The sequence below is a fragment of the Dromiciops gliroides genome, chromosome 2, assembly GCF_019393635.1.
Source record: "Dromiciops gliroides isolate mDroGli1 chromosome 2, mDroGli1.pri, whole genome shotgun sequence".
NCBI classification, from domain to species: domain Eukaryota; kingdom Metazoa; phylum Chordata; class Mammalia; order Microbiotheria; family Microbiotheriidae; genus Dromiciops; species Dromiciops gliroides.
In genome coordinates, this window is record NC_057862.1 from 595,345,011 (window position 1) to 595,362,678 (window position 17,668).

The 17,668-nt window shown below is 32.6% G+C and overlaps 1 protein-coding gene across 2 annotated transcripts in view; it reads left to right on the plus strand.

Moving 5' to 3' along the window:
- Positions 1 to 17,668, plus strand: part of PSME4 (proteasome activator subunit 4) — a 112,181-nt gene that overhangs the window by 56,553 nt on the left and 37,960 nt on the right. For both annotated transcript variants that reach the window (XM_043981850.1, XM_043981851.1), the window contains 8 exons: positions 1,094 to 1,309; positions 3,016 to 3,173; positions 4,259 to 4,354; positions 13,595 to 13,650; positions 14,553 to 14,609; positions 15,294 to 15,349; positions 15,435 to 15,533; positions 17,565 to 17,627. In XM_043981850.1, coding sequence (XP_043837785.1) covers positions 1,094 to 1,309; positions 3,016 to 3,173; positions 4,259 to 4,354; positions 13,595 to 13,650; positions 14,553 to 14,609; positions 15,294 to 15,349; positions 15,435 to 15,533; positions 17,565 to 17,627 — 801 coding nt within the window. The remainder of the gene's footprint in view (positions 1 to 1,093; positions 1,310 to 3,015; positions 3,174 to 4,258; positions 4,355 to 13,594; positions 13,651 to 14,552; positions 14,610 to 15,293; positions 15,350 to 15,434; positions 15,534 to 17,564; positions 17,628 to 17,668) is intronic.

The window sequence follows — 17,668 nt, forward strand, 5'->3', positions numbered from 1 at the left end:
ACAGTGGGTGGTGGTGGCAAAGAAAAAAGTTTAAACTTGTTAGGAAAAATTATAGCTGTCTCAAAGTGTAATGAGATGCTTCTAGAAATTCTGGGTCTCCTTTCTGATGGTCTTCAAGCAAAAACTATTGAGTATGTTAAAGCAGAGATTCCTTATGGGAATGGATTTTTATCAAATGGCTGTTCTCACTCCAAAATTCTGTGAAGTACAAATGAAATAGACTTTTTAGCATGATCCTTGCCTTTGTCCAAAGCAAAACATAGCTTTATATTAAATAGGAACTCTTCATTGTCAGGTTCATATCTAGGTCATCTTGTTCTTGTAAATTTTATCAGGTATTATGTTCAAAGACAATATTCCTCTTGCAGTTTTGTTGCTAAAAAGATTATTCACATTGCTTCTGGTACATTTACTGTTGTGTATTAAAGTTATCTGTATCTGGCATACCCCTGTGTTAGAATGTAAGCTTCCTGGAGTCAAGAACTTTGTTTTTTTCTGAACTCTTTATATCCCTAACTTATGAGAATTCTTTCATTTAGCATGCCAATTTCTAACCTTTGCAAAGGGGAGGACCTTTTTTAATCAAAATGATGATGATAATATTTTAGGGGACCTCCACAACATAATACTTAGATTAGTATTAGTATCTTGTGGTTGAAAAAATACATGATGAAATGAACTCTTAAAAACTCTTAAAATAAATTGGCATTCTGGAAGTACATAGCCCTAGTTGTTGTTGTTAAGTCCTTTCAGTTGTGTCTAACCCTGTGATCCCATTAGGGTTTTCTTAGCAGAGACATTAGAATGGTTTGTGATTTTCTCCTTTGACTCATTTTATAGATGAAGAAACTGAGGCAAACAGAGTCAGACAGCTAGTAAGTGTCTGAGGCTGGAGTTGAACTTGGGTCTTCCTGACTCCAAGCATGGTGTTCTATCAATGGTGCCGCCTAGCTATCCCAGGCCAATTATTTAGTATGTTTTTAAATAAAACTATTTTTAAAAACTTAGACTAACATTAGTGTTTAAACTTTCTGAATTTTCTGTAACAGTCATAATTATATAGTAAACTCTTTAAAAATCTTTGTTTTATTAGATTACTCGAGTTGATGGAAAAAAGTTGTTGCCTTACAAAGAACAGCTGGTAAAGATTCTCCAACGAACCTTACATTTAACTTGTAAACAGGGTTACACTTTGTCCTGTAATCTTTTACATCACCTTCTGCGATCTACTACACTTATCTATCCTACAGAATACTGCAGTGTGCCAGGTGGCTTTAACAAGCCTCCTTCTGAATACTTTCCTATCAAGGTAAGTTTTTTCATTAATTTGGGATTAGAGAATTTTAATTGATGTCATTTTTATGAAAAATGAAATTAGATTGTTGACTTGGAAATGTTTGCCATGCTGTCTTTTTAAAAATATTTTCCCCAAATTACAGGTAAAAACAATTTTTAACATTTGTTTGGGTTTGAGTGCCAAATTCGGTTGGTTCCTTCCTCCCACTCTCCTCCTTTTCTTTCCCTCCCTCCTCTAGGAAGCAGTTAGCAATTTGATATAGGTTATAAATCTGCAATCATGTAAAACATTTCCATATTAGTCATTATGTGCAAGAAATCGTGAACAAAGAAAGTCAAAAATAGTATGTATTCAGTCTATATTCAGATAACATTAGTTCTTTCTCTGGAGGTGGATAGTATGCTTCATGAGTCCTTTGGGATTTTCTTAGCTATGAGCTAAGTCATTCACAGTTTTTCATCATACAGTATTGTTGTTACTATGCAAAATGTTCTGGTTCTGCTCACTTCACTTTATATCAGTTCATATAAATCTTTCCGGGATTTTCTGAAATCATCCTGCTTGTCATTTCTTATAGCACAATAGTATTCCATTGCAATTATATATCACAACTTGTTCAGCCATTCTCCAATTGATGGGCATCCCCTCAATTTTCAATCCTTAGCCACCACAAAAATTGCTACTATACATATTTTTGTACAAGTAGGTTCTTTTCTCTTTTTTGGCTCTTTGGGATGCAGACCTAGTAATGGTATTGCTGGGTCAAAGAGTATGCATGATTATAGCCCTTTGGGCATAATTCCAAATTATTATTCAGAATGGTTGGATCAGTTCACTACTCCACCAATGATATGTTAGTGTCCCAATTTTCCCATATCCCCTCCAACATTTTCCTTTTTTGTCATATTAGCCAATCTGATAGGTGTGAGGTGGTATCTCAGAGTTGGTTTAATTTGCATTTCTCTAATCAATAATTATTTAGAGCATTTTTTCATGACTTTTCATAGCTTTGATTTCTTCATCTGAAAACTGCCTGTTCATATCTTTTGACCATTAATCAATTAGGGAATGACTTATATCTTTGTACATTGGGCTCAGTTCTCTATATATTTGAGAAATGAGCCCTTTATCAGAGATACTTCCTGTAAAAAAATTATTTCCCATTTTTCTACTTTTCTTCTAATTTTGGTTCCATTGGTTTTGTTTGTGCAAAAACTTTTAGATTTTACATAATTAAAATTATCCATTTTACATTTCATAATGCTCTCTATATCTTGTTTGGTCCAAAATTCTTCCTGTCTCCATAGCTCTGACATGTTCTCCTAATTTTGCCATATTATTTTTGATTGTCTTTCAAAAGAGTTTTAATCCAAATTTTTCCATTTTTGTGTGAAATTGGTTGGTTTGTGCACATATTATATTATCAGCTCTATTAATAAGGTCAGTAAAAATGTCCAAATTACATGTGTGGCTCAACAGAAATACATCTTCATTTATCAAGTGCCTTTTATATAAAAGATACTGACTATCACAGTAGATTTTTCTGTCATAAGGTTGTAGTATTTTATGATGAACATTGTGTTACCAAGGTTTAGATTTGATTGTTTTTATCAGTTGTTCTGCCTCCCATTGGAAAATAAATTTGTTTTATTTAATGAATATTAAGTCTTTAATAAAATACTTTATTTACAATTTCTTTGGTGCAACTTTGTTCTTAGGACTGGGGAAAACCAGGTGATTTGTGGAATCTAGGTATCCAGTGGCATGTACCTTCACATGAAGAAATAACCTTTGCCTATTATTTACTGGATTCCTTTCTTCAGCCTGAGCTTATCAAGCTCCAACTCTATGCAAATGGAGAACTAGAAATGTCCAGGTTTGTTTAATCAGTATTATCCATTTGTATCATTAATGGATATTTTCAGAAGTTTGGCATTAGAGTTTATAAATTAAAATTAATCTTTCTGTTATTAACTTTTAATGAGATTATTCATATGTATGATGTATCTTGCATTAATTGAAAATATACTTGTCAGAACTGTACTTAATAAATTCTTGAATGTAGTATATTTTTAATAGAAAAAAGTTTCTTTTTGTTTAACTTTATAATATTTTAATATGTTACATGGAAAATAAGATGTTAATTTGACTCATTCCTAAAATCCCACTGTTCAATTTTATATACGCTTTTGAGTTTGACTTGTGTGTATTTATCTACTTTGAAAAGAAGAGTATATTTTCTAAACTCAGGAATACTGCTGAGTTTTTAAAAATCACATCCAATATTCTCAGTCCAGAGTGGTTATGCGTATGGGTTTGTTTGTTTTTTAAAGTAACAAAGAATCTTCCTAAAAAATATTCAACAGAAAAGTTAAATAAATTAATATTTGAAGCTGATGGCTAGAGTTTTCAGTCTGGGCTTCCAGCATTATGATAAAACACAAGACAAAGACAATAGCATTGAACTAACAAAAATGGAGAGGGGGAGGGATAGGGCAGGTGTTGGGAATTGACTATTTAGATATTAACCACTTTTATAAACTTACTTGGATAGGAGATGCCTATTGATGTCTTCCAGTCCAATTCTATCAAAATTATTAGAGATATTTGTCGTTCCTCCCAGGAATATTATAAACATACATTTAAAGAGAAACTAAAGGATTCTGAATTGTTATATAGAGTTTTTAAAAAGTCAACCAGTTATTGATGTTTCAGATGATAAATTATGCAGTAGAGATGAGTAACCCTCAGCAGTCTAATATTACCATTTAAAATTCAACATCTATTTAATTACCTTTTGCTGACACAGGAGGAATTTGCCATTTCTTTGTCTTAATTTTGAGTACCTTGACTTAGATAATTTTTTAATTCCAGAAGAGTGAAAAATAAAAAGATCTCATAAATGTAATAAGTAATTTTTATCACTTCTGAAATATTAAAATACCTCATTTTTAATTTTAGAGATGATGTACAACAGCGTTTGACCGTAGTTCACAACTGTTTGATCGGTTCAGGGAACCTTCTACCCCCCCTGAAAGGAGAGCAGATTACTCATTTGTAAGTAGAATTGTTTTACCATTTACTTTATGTATTTGCTGTTTACTATTTTTAAAAAATAAAAGTGATTTAGTCACTTTTAGCCTTGTTGATGTCATTGTTAAAACAAAAATATCTAATTTGTAAGTGGACAAGTTTTGAAAAAGACACTACGTCTATAAAAATACATGTTTATAGATAAAGTGATAGGAGAATGCATTGACTGAAATGTTTTACCCTATCAGTCTATAGGCATCTCACTTTTTTAAAAAAGCTCCTTTGTCCCATACTTAGATGTAATTGTTTAAAGGTACCTTTTTTGTTATTTTTAAAGAGCAAAGCTAAAACCTGTATTTTTTGCCTGCAATTTTATCTAGAATCATTTGTTTTGATACTGCAGTGTGTGGGCAGAAGGAATTTGGTACTTTGAAAGAAATTTGACATAAATTGTTTTCTTCTAACATAAAAACTTAGTCCTTTGAATTTTTCTTCCATTTACTTCTCAAGATGTTGGAGTTAAATGGTTTCACAATCAATGTTAGGAGGATTGGCCATGTGAATTGTTATTTTAATTTAATATAATCCCATTTTTTAGCTGCCACTTGGGTCAAGAATTGTTTAAGTGGAATCTCTCTAGTACTTGACAACTCTAGCTCACCTAGAAAGTAGATGTGTATTTCGGTATGCCATCTCAAGCCATTTTCTTTTCAGCATCTACCTTATTTCTGAGCACCTTACCATGAGATCTCTAAAAGAGAGACTGATCTTGCTTTATAAAATCTTTCTAGACTCTAACAGGACAGTATGATTACTGGTTCTTATTGAAAAAATTCTAAAAGGAATTTAATTTGCCAGGAGTGGTTTAAAAGATTATTTGAAATGGTTTTTGCCAGTAGATGACACCCCTACAATTTTCACAGTTTGTTGGTTGCGTTGTCCTTTTTGATGTGAGAAAGAGTATTATTGCCTATCTTTTTTTTTTTAGCATGAAAATTAAGTATTGGAAAACTACTTTAGGCTTACTCCCTTAAATGATTAGTTTCTGATAAGGGTATCTTTTTTAAGTTTCCCTAGAAATTATAGTTTTCTTTCTCAGAACTTTTGTTTCCTGTATTTGACATCAAATGAATAAACTGTTTGAAATCAATAAAATTTTTCAAATATCTACTGGTGACAGAATAATTTGATATAAAAATACTAACATTTAAAATTAAAGATACATAATTTAACTTCTTGATAATTTGAATAATACAATACAATGAAATCTTGATCCTTTTGTATTGTGCAAAATGGGTGGTTTTTTTATACAGTATATAAGTTGAGTAATTGGAGTTCTTCTTGAGGGTGTTGCTTTGAAGATAAGAAGTAGGGTTTTCTTTATCTGGCCGAAGAATCTCTCTTGTGAGACCAAAAAGATGTTCCATGCAGATAAGACAGTGGATTTTAAGATCAAATGATGACCAGAAAACTACTTTAAAGTGACATTCACTTGTTCCATTTGAGGTAGATACCAGACATAGCTACACTTAACTTTTTTCACTTTTATAATGGTTAACTGAAGCAAGAATGAATTAAGTGTTCATACAAGTATTGGTGCTTTCCATTTTGATCAGTTGCATATAATGATTTTCTATTTTATAATGGCCTCCTAATTAAAAATTTAACACTACTATGTAATACTTTCTGGGATTTCTGGAATAAACAAACTCAGCCTATGTTGGCTTGTGGTATGTGATCATATGTTCCATGAAGTTGATATTGTATATCCCTAATTCTTTTAGGTCTGTTTTTCTTTTCAAAAGCTGAACATAAGGAAAATATTAGACTAGGGTTGTCTTCTAAGAGTGAAGGTGTTGACTTTGTTGAAAATTAGACTGAAAAAACCCCTGAAGATTTGAAGGGATAAAATTGATGTTTTCTGGTTCTTGATGTGTTTGTTGTCATTGTTTTTTGGTTCTTTTTAAGATAAAATTGAACTTATCTAGCTTTTTATATTCTTTTAGGATAGCACTTTTTTTTAGAATATTTAATGTGATATGATGTAAAATAATGATGATAGATGGTTGACTAGAGAGGAAAAACAAAAACAGCCTTTTCTTTCTGATTGCTGAAAGGAGGATCAATTTTGTTTTAAAAATAGATTCCACAACTTTCTTGAAGTTTTTTCTCTATATTTAAATTTATAGTAAACTATAGTAAATTAGCTCCTAAATTGTAATATCTTCAATGAAATGTCAGTCTTGTAAACATATTTTATCCAAGTATGATAGCTTGTATTAAGTTGATACTTTTACTTCACTACTTTAAAGATCATAATTTCTTCAGTTTGGGTATTTTCACTAACATAGATCATACCTCCAGTGTAGCTCAAAATATGGTGTGCTTCAGGGGCTTCTGTGCCTAAACAGTTCATCACCCTCTCAGATGAGCCTTTCCTAATTTAGCTAGGCAGATTCTCAGCCAAGAGACAGACAGAGAGAACAGACATTCTTTCACAAAGCCCACATTCAGAAGCTTAGAAGCTTGGTAATAGGACCTGCCAAAACTTGTGTTGCTCTCCTAACGTAGCCTTTGGGAACCCAGGATCACCTCCACACCATGGTGAGACACAAGAGTAGGACTTCAGTGGAGTTGGTTGATTATTTAAATGCAAGGAGGAATTTAGTTTTCAGGTCTCTCCCCTTCCTGAAGGATCTTATGTCACCATAAACACTACTTATAACACCCAACACACAATACTAAAAAAGATTAATTCATTTCTAGATGAATCTTTTTTAAATGGTTGTGTAGCCAGTGCTGATTAATTTATTAGACTTTTTCAAAACATCATGCAACAAATTTACAGTACTTTAAATTTCATTACTATTTTCTAATTGAAAATAATGTTAGGGGCAGCTAGGTGGTGCAGTGGATAGAGTACCAGCCCTGGATTCAGGAGGACCTGAGTTCAAATGCGGCCTCAGACACTTAACACTTAACTGGCTGTGTGACCCTGGGCAAGTCACTTAACCCCAATTGCCTCAAAAATAAAATAAAAACATGAAAAGAAAAGAAAAGAATGTTAAATTACAACTTGCAAATTTCATCTTCTTTGAATTATCAAGTGTTACTTTTCTTTGACTAATTGAGGTTGGTGTACAAAATTCTTGAGGTCTTTTTTTGCCCATTACGTACTATTACAAAAAGAATAGGAAGAAAAGTTTTGTGTATAATTGTTCTTTGAGATTATGAATGAGTCCATTTATAGTAGAAAAAAAGTTTTACCTTCTACATGGAACTGTTTACCTGGGATATTAGCTGTTGAAGATGGTGATAGTATGAAATAAATACACTAGGTAGATGAGAAAAGAAAATGAATGTCACTAATATTTTAGTGTAAAGTGAAGCTTTTCTTATGCGTTGGTGTAAATTTATTTGTAGTGGCTAAGAAATTTTTTTCTTGTCTGTAACAGAGTATAAAACATTGGAAGTTATCCATTCTCTGAAATAATAGACAGGAATTGACCTCCTTGGGAGACAGATAACTAAGCTCTTATTAGTGATTCAGTATTGCATAAAATATTAATATTGTAGTGCTGGTCTTATTTGTTACCTTAAGCTTTTTCTCTCAGTTACAACTAGTTTTATTGTTTACTCTGTGCACACTAGGGGTGGTGGCCTGTTTGAAAATTAATATGCTCTTTGATTTTAAATTTTGCTGAGTAGTACGTTAGGTGCCCCATGGGGGAATACAGAAGTAACTGGAGTATTGAATGGTTATGAAATCTCGAAAGCTATTGAGTGAGAACCTCTTTTGTGTGTTTTGAGTTTTTTGTTTTTGTTTTTGAGTCTGGCAAAAATTAAATGGATATTGATGATTTTATACACCTAAATATGTAGAAAGTAACAGATATATTAAATGTTATTCAGCTTGTACTCTAGTTTTAGAAATATAAGGTTACTTTGATAGATATCTCAACTACTAATTGAGCTTAGTTGTCTCCTATTTCGAAAGGCATGTAAAACATCAGGCCCATGGGACTGTGCAGGGCAAATGATGTCCTAAACTATAAGGTTGTCCAAACAATTTTGTAGACATTTTAATTTCCAGCAGTTTAGTCCCCTGTGATACCAGAGTGTTCAACTTGCCTTTCAAAATAAGAGAATCAAAAACCTGTTTCTTAATTTAGAACTAAAATTTTTGCTCTCAGAGCCCCAAATAATGTGTGGTATTAGATAGCCTAGGTAATCTCTTAGACTGTTTGCCATTGTAGAAACTAGATGAGGCTCCCCTCCAAGGGTTAAGAGAAAGTGTCCTTATCTAGCATGCAGTCTTCATTAGTTGCCCAGGTATGTTCTTTTGAAACTATAACCCACTCTTAACAGTCCTAACCAGTTTCATGGGATATGAAAAACAGGGTTACTCAAGGTAGAGTTGTCCCCATTTTTCTAATTAAATACTGCTTTATTACCCCTGGTGTCCCCTTTCCTCTGATAGAAATGTTATAAAAGCATTCTTAAGAACTCAGCTCTTACTATCTTTTCACCCAAGAAATCTGATACTTAAGGTCTAGAACAAGACCATTTCTTTTATATGTGAAAGGATGTGATGTTATGCAATGAGGGGCAGGGCTAGCTAACCTCTCTTGGCACCTCCAGGAAACTACCCAGCTCTGCTGGGGGAGCTGCACACAGAAAAGGAAACAGTTACTACTCCACGGTGAGTAACCCTGTTTTCTCCTTTTTTTTCACCTTCCAACTGTTTTCTTTGATTTTTAAAATTTTGTATGTCAAACATGGAAATAATTACTATGGCCCATGATCCGCTCTTAAACTTAGCAGCATGTAAGAATTTTTTTTTCTTTTTATGTAGAAAGAGAACGTACACATGATAGAATAGATCCAACATTTCATTTGTGTTTATAGATACTGTCAACTAGGATCGAAGTTGATAATAAAGGATAGAATTAGCCTAATTGTGTTTCATAAAAGGTTAGTATTAGTAAATCTGGAAGATAAAATAACCCAGTAACTCCTAGTGGCTTTATTTTTTAGCACTGTATAAGTTTTATTTTTAGCATCTTCAAGATAAAACAAAATAGTTCTATACTAATTCAGTTGTAGTTCTATGCATTTGACTTCATCTAGCCTCTGTATTTAATTTGCATGTATGTTTTGTTTTTTATATTGAGTCATTTTACCTCTTCATCCTCTTTTCCCACACTAAAAGGTTTATTCCCTTCAAGCTACTGGTTCTAAAGAAAATTGTCATTGAATGGCAAAAAGCATGCTTAAAAAGAAAGAATATATGATTTAATACAGGAGGGAAAAACGTATCCATTGTTTAAAAAACAAAAACAGATAGGTTTGATGGCCAAGTGTTACTAAAATAATTGCTCTTACCACAGTTGTTGGGTGACTGTATTCTCATTTTCTGTGCTGGAATTCTTTCTCAGAATATCTTTTTTGGTGGCAGCATACTTCTCTTGATATCTGAGTATGCACTATAGATGTTCAACAAAGAGCAGTCAGAGTGGAAAACACCTTAGATAATTCCTAAGCTTTTTTAGGCCACATGTTTACTCATACAGAATAAATATAGGAAATGTTTAAAATACAAGCCTCCATTAATTGGCTCAATTCTAGGCAGGCCATGCCCCTAAAGTGAGAATTCTTTGTAAGGGGGAAACACACACACACACACACACACACACACACACACACGGAATAGCAAATAAAGAAGAGAAATTGAAGTGGGAATTATAAATGAAAACTTGTTAAAAAATACTTAAACATATGCTAAAATGTGATAAAATACTGACTTCATGTTAAGAATTTTTAAAGTAGATAATTTACTACAATTTTATACAATATGTAGCCAACTTTCTGCTGATTGAAAGCACCCTACCACTACCTTGTGGAAATAGTATACTTGGACCCCAGGACGGCAGTAGGTATTTTGAAGCTAAGAAGAAAGCTAACAGGTGGGTCTCTCTCAGTTGCAAAGCTTGGAAGCCTCTGATACTTCATGGGATCCTTCAACTCCTGCCATTTCCCCCAACTACATACTTCTGTTCCTGTGGCAGATATAGTAAAAGTTCTCTTGGGCAAGGAAATTTCAAGTATGTATCTCAGGGATACTGAAAAGGATTGTCTTTGCTGGAACTAAGTGAAGGGAATTTATTTCCTTTATGTTACTACACCAGCAGCTCCCACACCTGGCACAAGCTTCTTCTACTGGGGTGTAGACCATCAGAAAAGCTGTTGGTTGTGCTTAGGCTGTTGCTGGGGAAATCATCAAGGGTTTAATTGTATCTGTGCTACTAAGAACAGAAATTTATAGGCCTAACTTAGATTTCATATACAAGCAGTACAGCTATACAGATGTCTCAGAAGTCTTGGTGCTGTTTAAACAGCACCAAGACTTTTGTGTCACCTATATTTGGACCAATGCAGCATAAGGGTAAAAGGTGTACAAAAGTATATTCTGTGGCTCTTAAGGTTCAAAAGGATATGAGCATGAAGTTTTTCTTATCAGTATGCATGCTAGTGACAGATTTCCACCAGTGAGTTGTTCTTGTCTTCCCCCTGATCACACTAGCCCAGCTGTGAGCTTTTTGGTAAAAATTCAAGAAGGGAACGATGTAACTGAGAGACTTCTCAAGTAGAGCAAGCAGCACATAAAAAGAAGTCAGAGATGGGTAGGAACAGAACAACCTAAAATACGACCACAAATAAAAAGATAATGCCGGGGGGCAGCTAGGTGGCCCAGTGGATAAAACACCAGCACTGGATTCAGGAGGACCTGAGTTGAAATCCGGCCTCAGACACTTGACATGCACTAGTTGTGTGACCCTAGGCAAGTCACTTAACCCTCATTGCCCTGCCAAGAAAGAAAGAAAGAGCCAGCTGTCCTCCAATTTCCTAAATTCTTTTTCTCGATTTAAAAGTTATATTTAATGCAGAATTTTTAAGTGATTATTATATTTTTGTTTTAAAGACTTCTTCAGTTATGAATTTTTAAAAGAATTTAAGTGGTCATTGATTTCTTGATTAAGGTTAAAGATTTTGTTTAATTTTTTTAAAAAATCCATTACTAGTGGGTATTTTAGGGGAGTAGAGAACTGAAGTTAGAAATCCTGAAACTGTATCTAAATGAAAGCCATACAAATGAAAATAATGTATTTTTAATATGGATTTGTTCATAAAATAATGTGTGCTTAAATATGAAAACTGTATTATAATAAGGTATTTCTGTTGGAAATTTTTATTACAATAGGAATTAGAGCCAGTATAGTAAAAAAATTTTCACACTCCCTTCCCATTTTAATCATGCCCAAAGTAATGATGCTTTAATTATATTAATATAGTATTCGCTACTATGAATAACAATCCAAGTTCTTTTTTCTAGTATTTGTAATAATCATTCATTATGATGAAAAAATAATGCCTGTTTACTGGTAAGTTGCAGACTAGGAATTTGAACCAAGATGTATTTTCATTACTGGCCTGTTTTCACTACTACCAATTTACAATGTAATGTGATGGCATTATCTTTAGCAAAAACCTTACTTGTAGCCAGTTTGAAGGAGATAGGTATATTGGGGTATGAATTCAAAGAAAAAATAATTTTGGACATTCTTGCTGATGATGTAATAAAAGAATTCAATATAGCACTTAGTTTTTATTTATTTGTCAAATCTATATTTATTAAACCCTGATCTAGTTCTTATTTGGGTGTGTTAATTCCATTTAAGTGTATGTAATTTAGAGAATGCTTATGTTTGCAAATAATTTCTGGAGAAATTTTGACATCACAAATATTACTTATTACTTTTTAGTTAAGTTGTGGGAGTGTAGTACTAGGTTATCTTTTATGTAGTAAACACTCAGATGACAAAGTTGAGTCTCCCAAGCTTTGCAAATGAGAGTGGCCTATTTACTGAATTGTGTTCAGGATTTAAATTTAGGAAGAACTCTTAAAAAGTTTAAAAGTGAGTATTTTAAAACAAAAAAAGTTCTATGTCCTAAAATTTTATAAGCTTTGAAACGAGTCTGTTGGAGAAAAAGAATTACTCCAAGATTGTATTTGATGAATTCCTCTATCTCCTCGAAGTGTTACTGACTTCTCAGATACCAAAATTAGTTAGAGACTATGGTTAATCAATGCATTTTAATTTGTCATAAATATTTAAGTAAAATTCTAAAATCCGTAACGGTGTCAAACCTAGATTGATGTGTCCTATTTTACTACCATTTTTAGTTGTTTTCCATCTAAAATATTAATATTACTGTAGGATGTGCAAACATGGTCTTGGCAAAAAAAAAAATTCCCTACCCCTCCTTAGTACTGTGCAGTATGAAGGCCATCCATCCGTTTTTGTACCTGATATGCTTATTCCTAATACGCACATAGTATACTTAACTGTGTTCTTTAATTAGTGTCTTATTGTGGCATTTCTGCCTAACCTTTTTCTTAAAATACATCTTCATTTTGACTAGCATTAGAAAAAAAATGAATTATAGAAGTTTTGAAATGAAATATTGAAAAAGATCATATTTTGGGTTGCTTATCTCTCACTTAAAGTATTAACCATTAACCTATAAAATCTGCTCCTGTATATGTGAATAAAGATCTTAACTTATAATCTATAGAAACATTCAAAACAGCTGAATTGAGTGTTAACATTTATGGAAAATATATTTTGAGGTTTTGTGTTTTTTTTTTTTTTTAATTTAGGAACCCTATTATTTTTCTTGGTGTGTGTGTCTTGGCATCCTAGAAGAATTCAGGCTTCAAAATTTAAATATAAACATTATGATGTGACAGAAGGAAGGATCGATGTTAACTAAAATGCAACTTGTTTTCTATTCTTTAAAAAAAATTTTGAATTACCAGTGTCTAGTTTTAATTGTCATAATTGTGCAGTTGAAAGCAGAAGTAATTTTCTAGTTTGAGATTTAGGTAAATGTGTATAGCAGTTTTAAAATCTGTAATTCTTAAGTAGTATTGAAATATGTTTAATTTGGAGTTGAATTTTCTTTTGTTATTAAATTTAAAGCTTTCTTTATTTAAGGATGATTATAACAATTACTATGAATCATCAGAAGGATCAGGTAAAAACCTAGTGTTCATTAGGAAGTATTGAGAACATAAAATTTATGCTTTTCTGAATAGTATTTATTTTACTAGGGGTATTAGAGCCATAAATCCTTTGCATAGCCTTTTTCTTTGGCATTATTTCTAAAAAAAAAAAAAAATACTTCTTTGTTTTTATTCAGGGTGCCAAGTATGGTATCTTTGGAAGAGACTAAACTGTACACTGGCCTTGATTATGGTAAGCAAATATTAATAAGTTAAATTATGAGGACTTGTTCCAGCCTGTAGCTATTATGAAGGGAGTATAAATTTAGATTAAATTTTTAGTTGTGATTGAGTCTAGCTAGTTGCTGTGGGCATTTAAAATTAACATAAGACTTTTGCTGAGTCCATATTTCTTTTTCTGGAGGAACCAAGGGAGAAATATGACTCAGAAGAGCCAGTAGAAAATTAAGTGAAGGTTCAGAAAATCTGGAAAGAGAATAAAAGATGTCTATGCTCACAGTGGCCGAATATAAGAAGTGAGGGCATAAAAGGATGGGTCAAATAAGCCTTTCTTTAGTAGTTCAAAAAAGTAATCCAGTGGAAAACCTCAAACATGACAGTATGGCAGTATTGTCTCAAATTACAGTTTAATGAAACAAAATCAAGCAGAATTCACACACAATTCATTTTTAATAACATCCTTTTTTGTTAAACCCCAAATATAACAACAATAAATGGTGTTGGACCTATCCAAATTAATTAAATTTTACTTCCTTTCTAGACAATTTGACTTAATACTGGAAATAATTTTACTTGGCCCATTAGAAAACATTTGTAGCTTCTTTATTTTTATGTTCTTTTCAGCTAATTGTTAAAGCATGGAGAAAATTGTTAACAAGAGCTTTAAATATTCCTCCTCCAACACAGAGTCTCTCATGGGGACTATCAGTGCATCCTGCGTAACTATATGATTTTCAGAGTTATTCTAAATGGCATATTATAATCATCAGCCCCTAATTCTTCAGAGGAGTAGCAAAGAAAATTGAAATACGTTGATGACATGCCCAATTTTTATTCTTTCTTTGGACTATAATTATTTTAGAAAGAAGAACATTGAAAGCCTCTAAAATATCTTCTGTTTTTTTTTGTTTATAGATCTTTCTAGAGAGAACCATCGAGAAACAATTGCTAGGGTCATAAGGAAGCTCCTCCGTAAGTGTTTTTTGTTTTCCATGCAGTGACAGCTATTTAGGAAGTTTCGCTCAGTATCCTCTCTGATTCATTAGCATTTTAGATTGTTTGAAGTTCCTTCTACCAATATTAATTGGCACATTCTCTTTTCAATGTTTAACTGTAGAGTGTTGGCCTGCTGCACTGAGAGGTTAAGAGACATGCCCAGTATATGATAGTAAATTTATGTCAAATGTAGAACTTGAACCCAGTTCTTCCTAACTGGCAATGCTTGGTCTTTATCCACTACACCCTACTAACTCTTGTTTATGTAGCTTATGGAAACATTTGGTTAAATGATACATAAAGAGCTGGGATTTCCTGACATTGCTACCTATATCACCACTATGGGATACTGTGGACCCTTTTAGCCACCTCCTCCTTCAAAGATATCTTGGCATATGATATCTTGGATATGACTTAGCAGCTAAATCATAATGAGAAGTGGCCGAGGTACATAGAAGTTAAGGGAGTTGTTGGAGTAACCTAGCCAGTTGATACCAGAGGCAGGATTTGAGCTCAGACTTTCCTGAATCCAAGCCTAGCACTTTATTCACTATATCATGTTGCCTCTTTTCAGGATTCTCATAGTGAAATCAGATGACAGTGCATCTAATGCTAACATGGTATTAAGTTTTAACCCAAACTCTTGCGCTCTAATCATAGATCACATACTTGATAACTCTGAAGATGATACCAAATCATTGTTTCTTATCATAAAGGTACAGTTGCCATTTGATAGATTCATAATTTGATGTATAATTACTCTTGACTTGTTGGTAAAATTTATAAATTGTTTAACTACAGATCATAGGGGACCTTTTGCAGTTTCAAGGCTCTCACAAGCATGAGTTTGACTCTCGGTGGAAGAGTTTTAACCTAGTGAAGAAATCAATGGAGAATCGGGTCAGTATTTTCACAATTAAATCATAAACACTTTATTTTATAAAGAAAACACTTCTAAATACTTAGTGACCACATAATTTGGCGGATGCTCTATGTAGGAACATCCTACTTAGGATCAATTTTCTATGAACATAAAAATTAAGCATTTTATTGATAACATGAGTGTTATTGGAAAGAAAATGCATAATTTAAATTCAGATATGTAACAAAAAGCCATGGTGTTTGTTTACTTGGGAGATTCTTTTTAAGTCATACCTTTGAACTCAAAAAAACCCACATAATAGTGTTGGAACTACCTAACAAGTGTACCTTTGTCAATCATAAATTATAAAACTTACCAGAAAACCACTGGATTATTAGAGACCATTCAGATATTATATAATTTTAGAAAAATAAGATAGAGTACAAAAAGATAGAATCAGTGAAAAGCAAATCTTAAGGGTTTAACCCAGGGATGCACTAATTTTGGTTGTCACACCTTGAGAAAGAAACAGAAAATTATTATATGTAAGGAAAACTTTTATGTTAAGAATTTTCCCTTAAATTGGAGATTGGATTTTATATGCAAATAGTGGAGCATTTCTTTTGCTGTGGTTTTCACTTTAATTCTGACTTTCACAGCTAACCCATTTATGTTGTCTAGGGAGTATTTGGACATTTTTTGGCATTCATTAGTAGCAAGGGTCAGGGCAGATGGCCGTCTTTTCAAAAGAACGTTCCTTCCTTAAAGTCCTAACATTGTTACAGGAGAACTTTTATGTCATTGTGATTCCAAAAGAATTGTGGCAATATTGGGTATGAAAATTTTATACTATTTTTCTGTGTGATTCCTAAAACCAAACTAGATAACGCAGCAAGATCTAGTACCCAGGAAATCCCACCCCCACACCCCCCACTCCGAAAATGTTAAAATTTTACCAATGGGGCTCAGGTAGTAGAAATATGTGAATCTCAGCTAATGTGAGACTACATATAAAATTTATATATGTATATGTGTATGTGGTTGTGTATATTTGTAATATATATATATATATATATAGCAAAGTGTGTATCACATTTTTGTGGACCTGTATTATTATAGCCCTTTCACATTTTGATGAACTGTTAAAAAGTTTATTTCAAAACACCTTTTATTCTTCTATATTTAATGTTGACTCTCAAATACCTTATTAGCTTCAACAAATATAAAGGTATACTCTTAAAAAAAGTTTTCTGGTGAAATTTCTTTTGGCAGGGGAGGAGAGCCAATAAGCAATGAGAGTAGACTTAGAAATGCTTTTTAGAATCTGGAATGATTTTTTTGTCTATAATAACCTCATTACCTTGGCTGAAGGGAAGTGACTTATTTGAATTTTTTGCATCCTTTTGTACCCACATATTGGGCTTAATAAAAAGTTCCAATAGTAATTGTTTTAAAAAACTTTTATTTTTGGATAGTATAGTAATAGACCAGAGAAGACTGAGTAAAATAAGGTGGCAAAATGGATTCCATATGAGTACAGCCTAAAAAAGTTACAAAGAAGATGTGTGATAGAAACCTATGAAAACAGCTTAATTCCACTGACTTTAATAGTATGGTGTCACTACATTTTTTAATACTAGATGATATTTGTAAAAAGAGAAGAATTATTACCATAAGAAGTTAAATTGCTTGAAAACAGATTCAAGTAGGATTTAGATAAATTAATGAATGGGAGCTGTATTACAGACAACAAAGAGACAGTTATGGTTCTTAAGGAATCTATCCCTCAGATTTTGAGTTTGCTTTAATAGAAAGCAGGTATCATACTTTCTCCCAGAAGATCATCTCATGGTCCTGTCAAGAGATAACTAATCAATTTGTTTGGATGGATCATTGTGTGTAAGTGTATTTTCATGTGATAGAGCTAGAGCAACCACTGTTAATATATATTAAGCATATACTAGTGATCTTGTTGACTGCCATTTATTTTGGCTAAAGAATGCAAGGAAATTATGTGTAATATTTGAGTCACTTAGGAGAATATTTTCTTGGTATTTCTTTTTTTCCAGCTCCAAGGGAAAAAACAGCATATCAGAGCATTGCTGATTGATAGAGTAATGTTGCAGCATGAGGTAATTTTTTTTTCTCTTACTCATTTCTAATCTATCTTGCC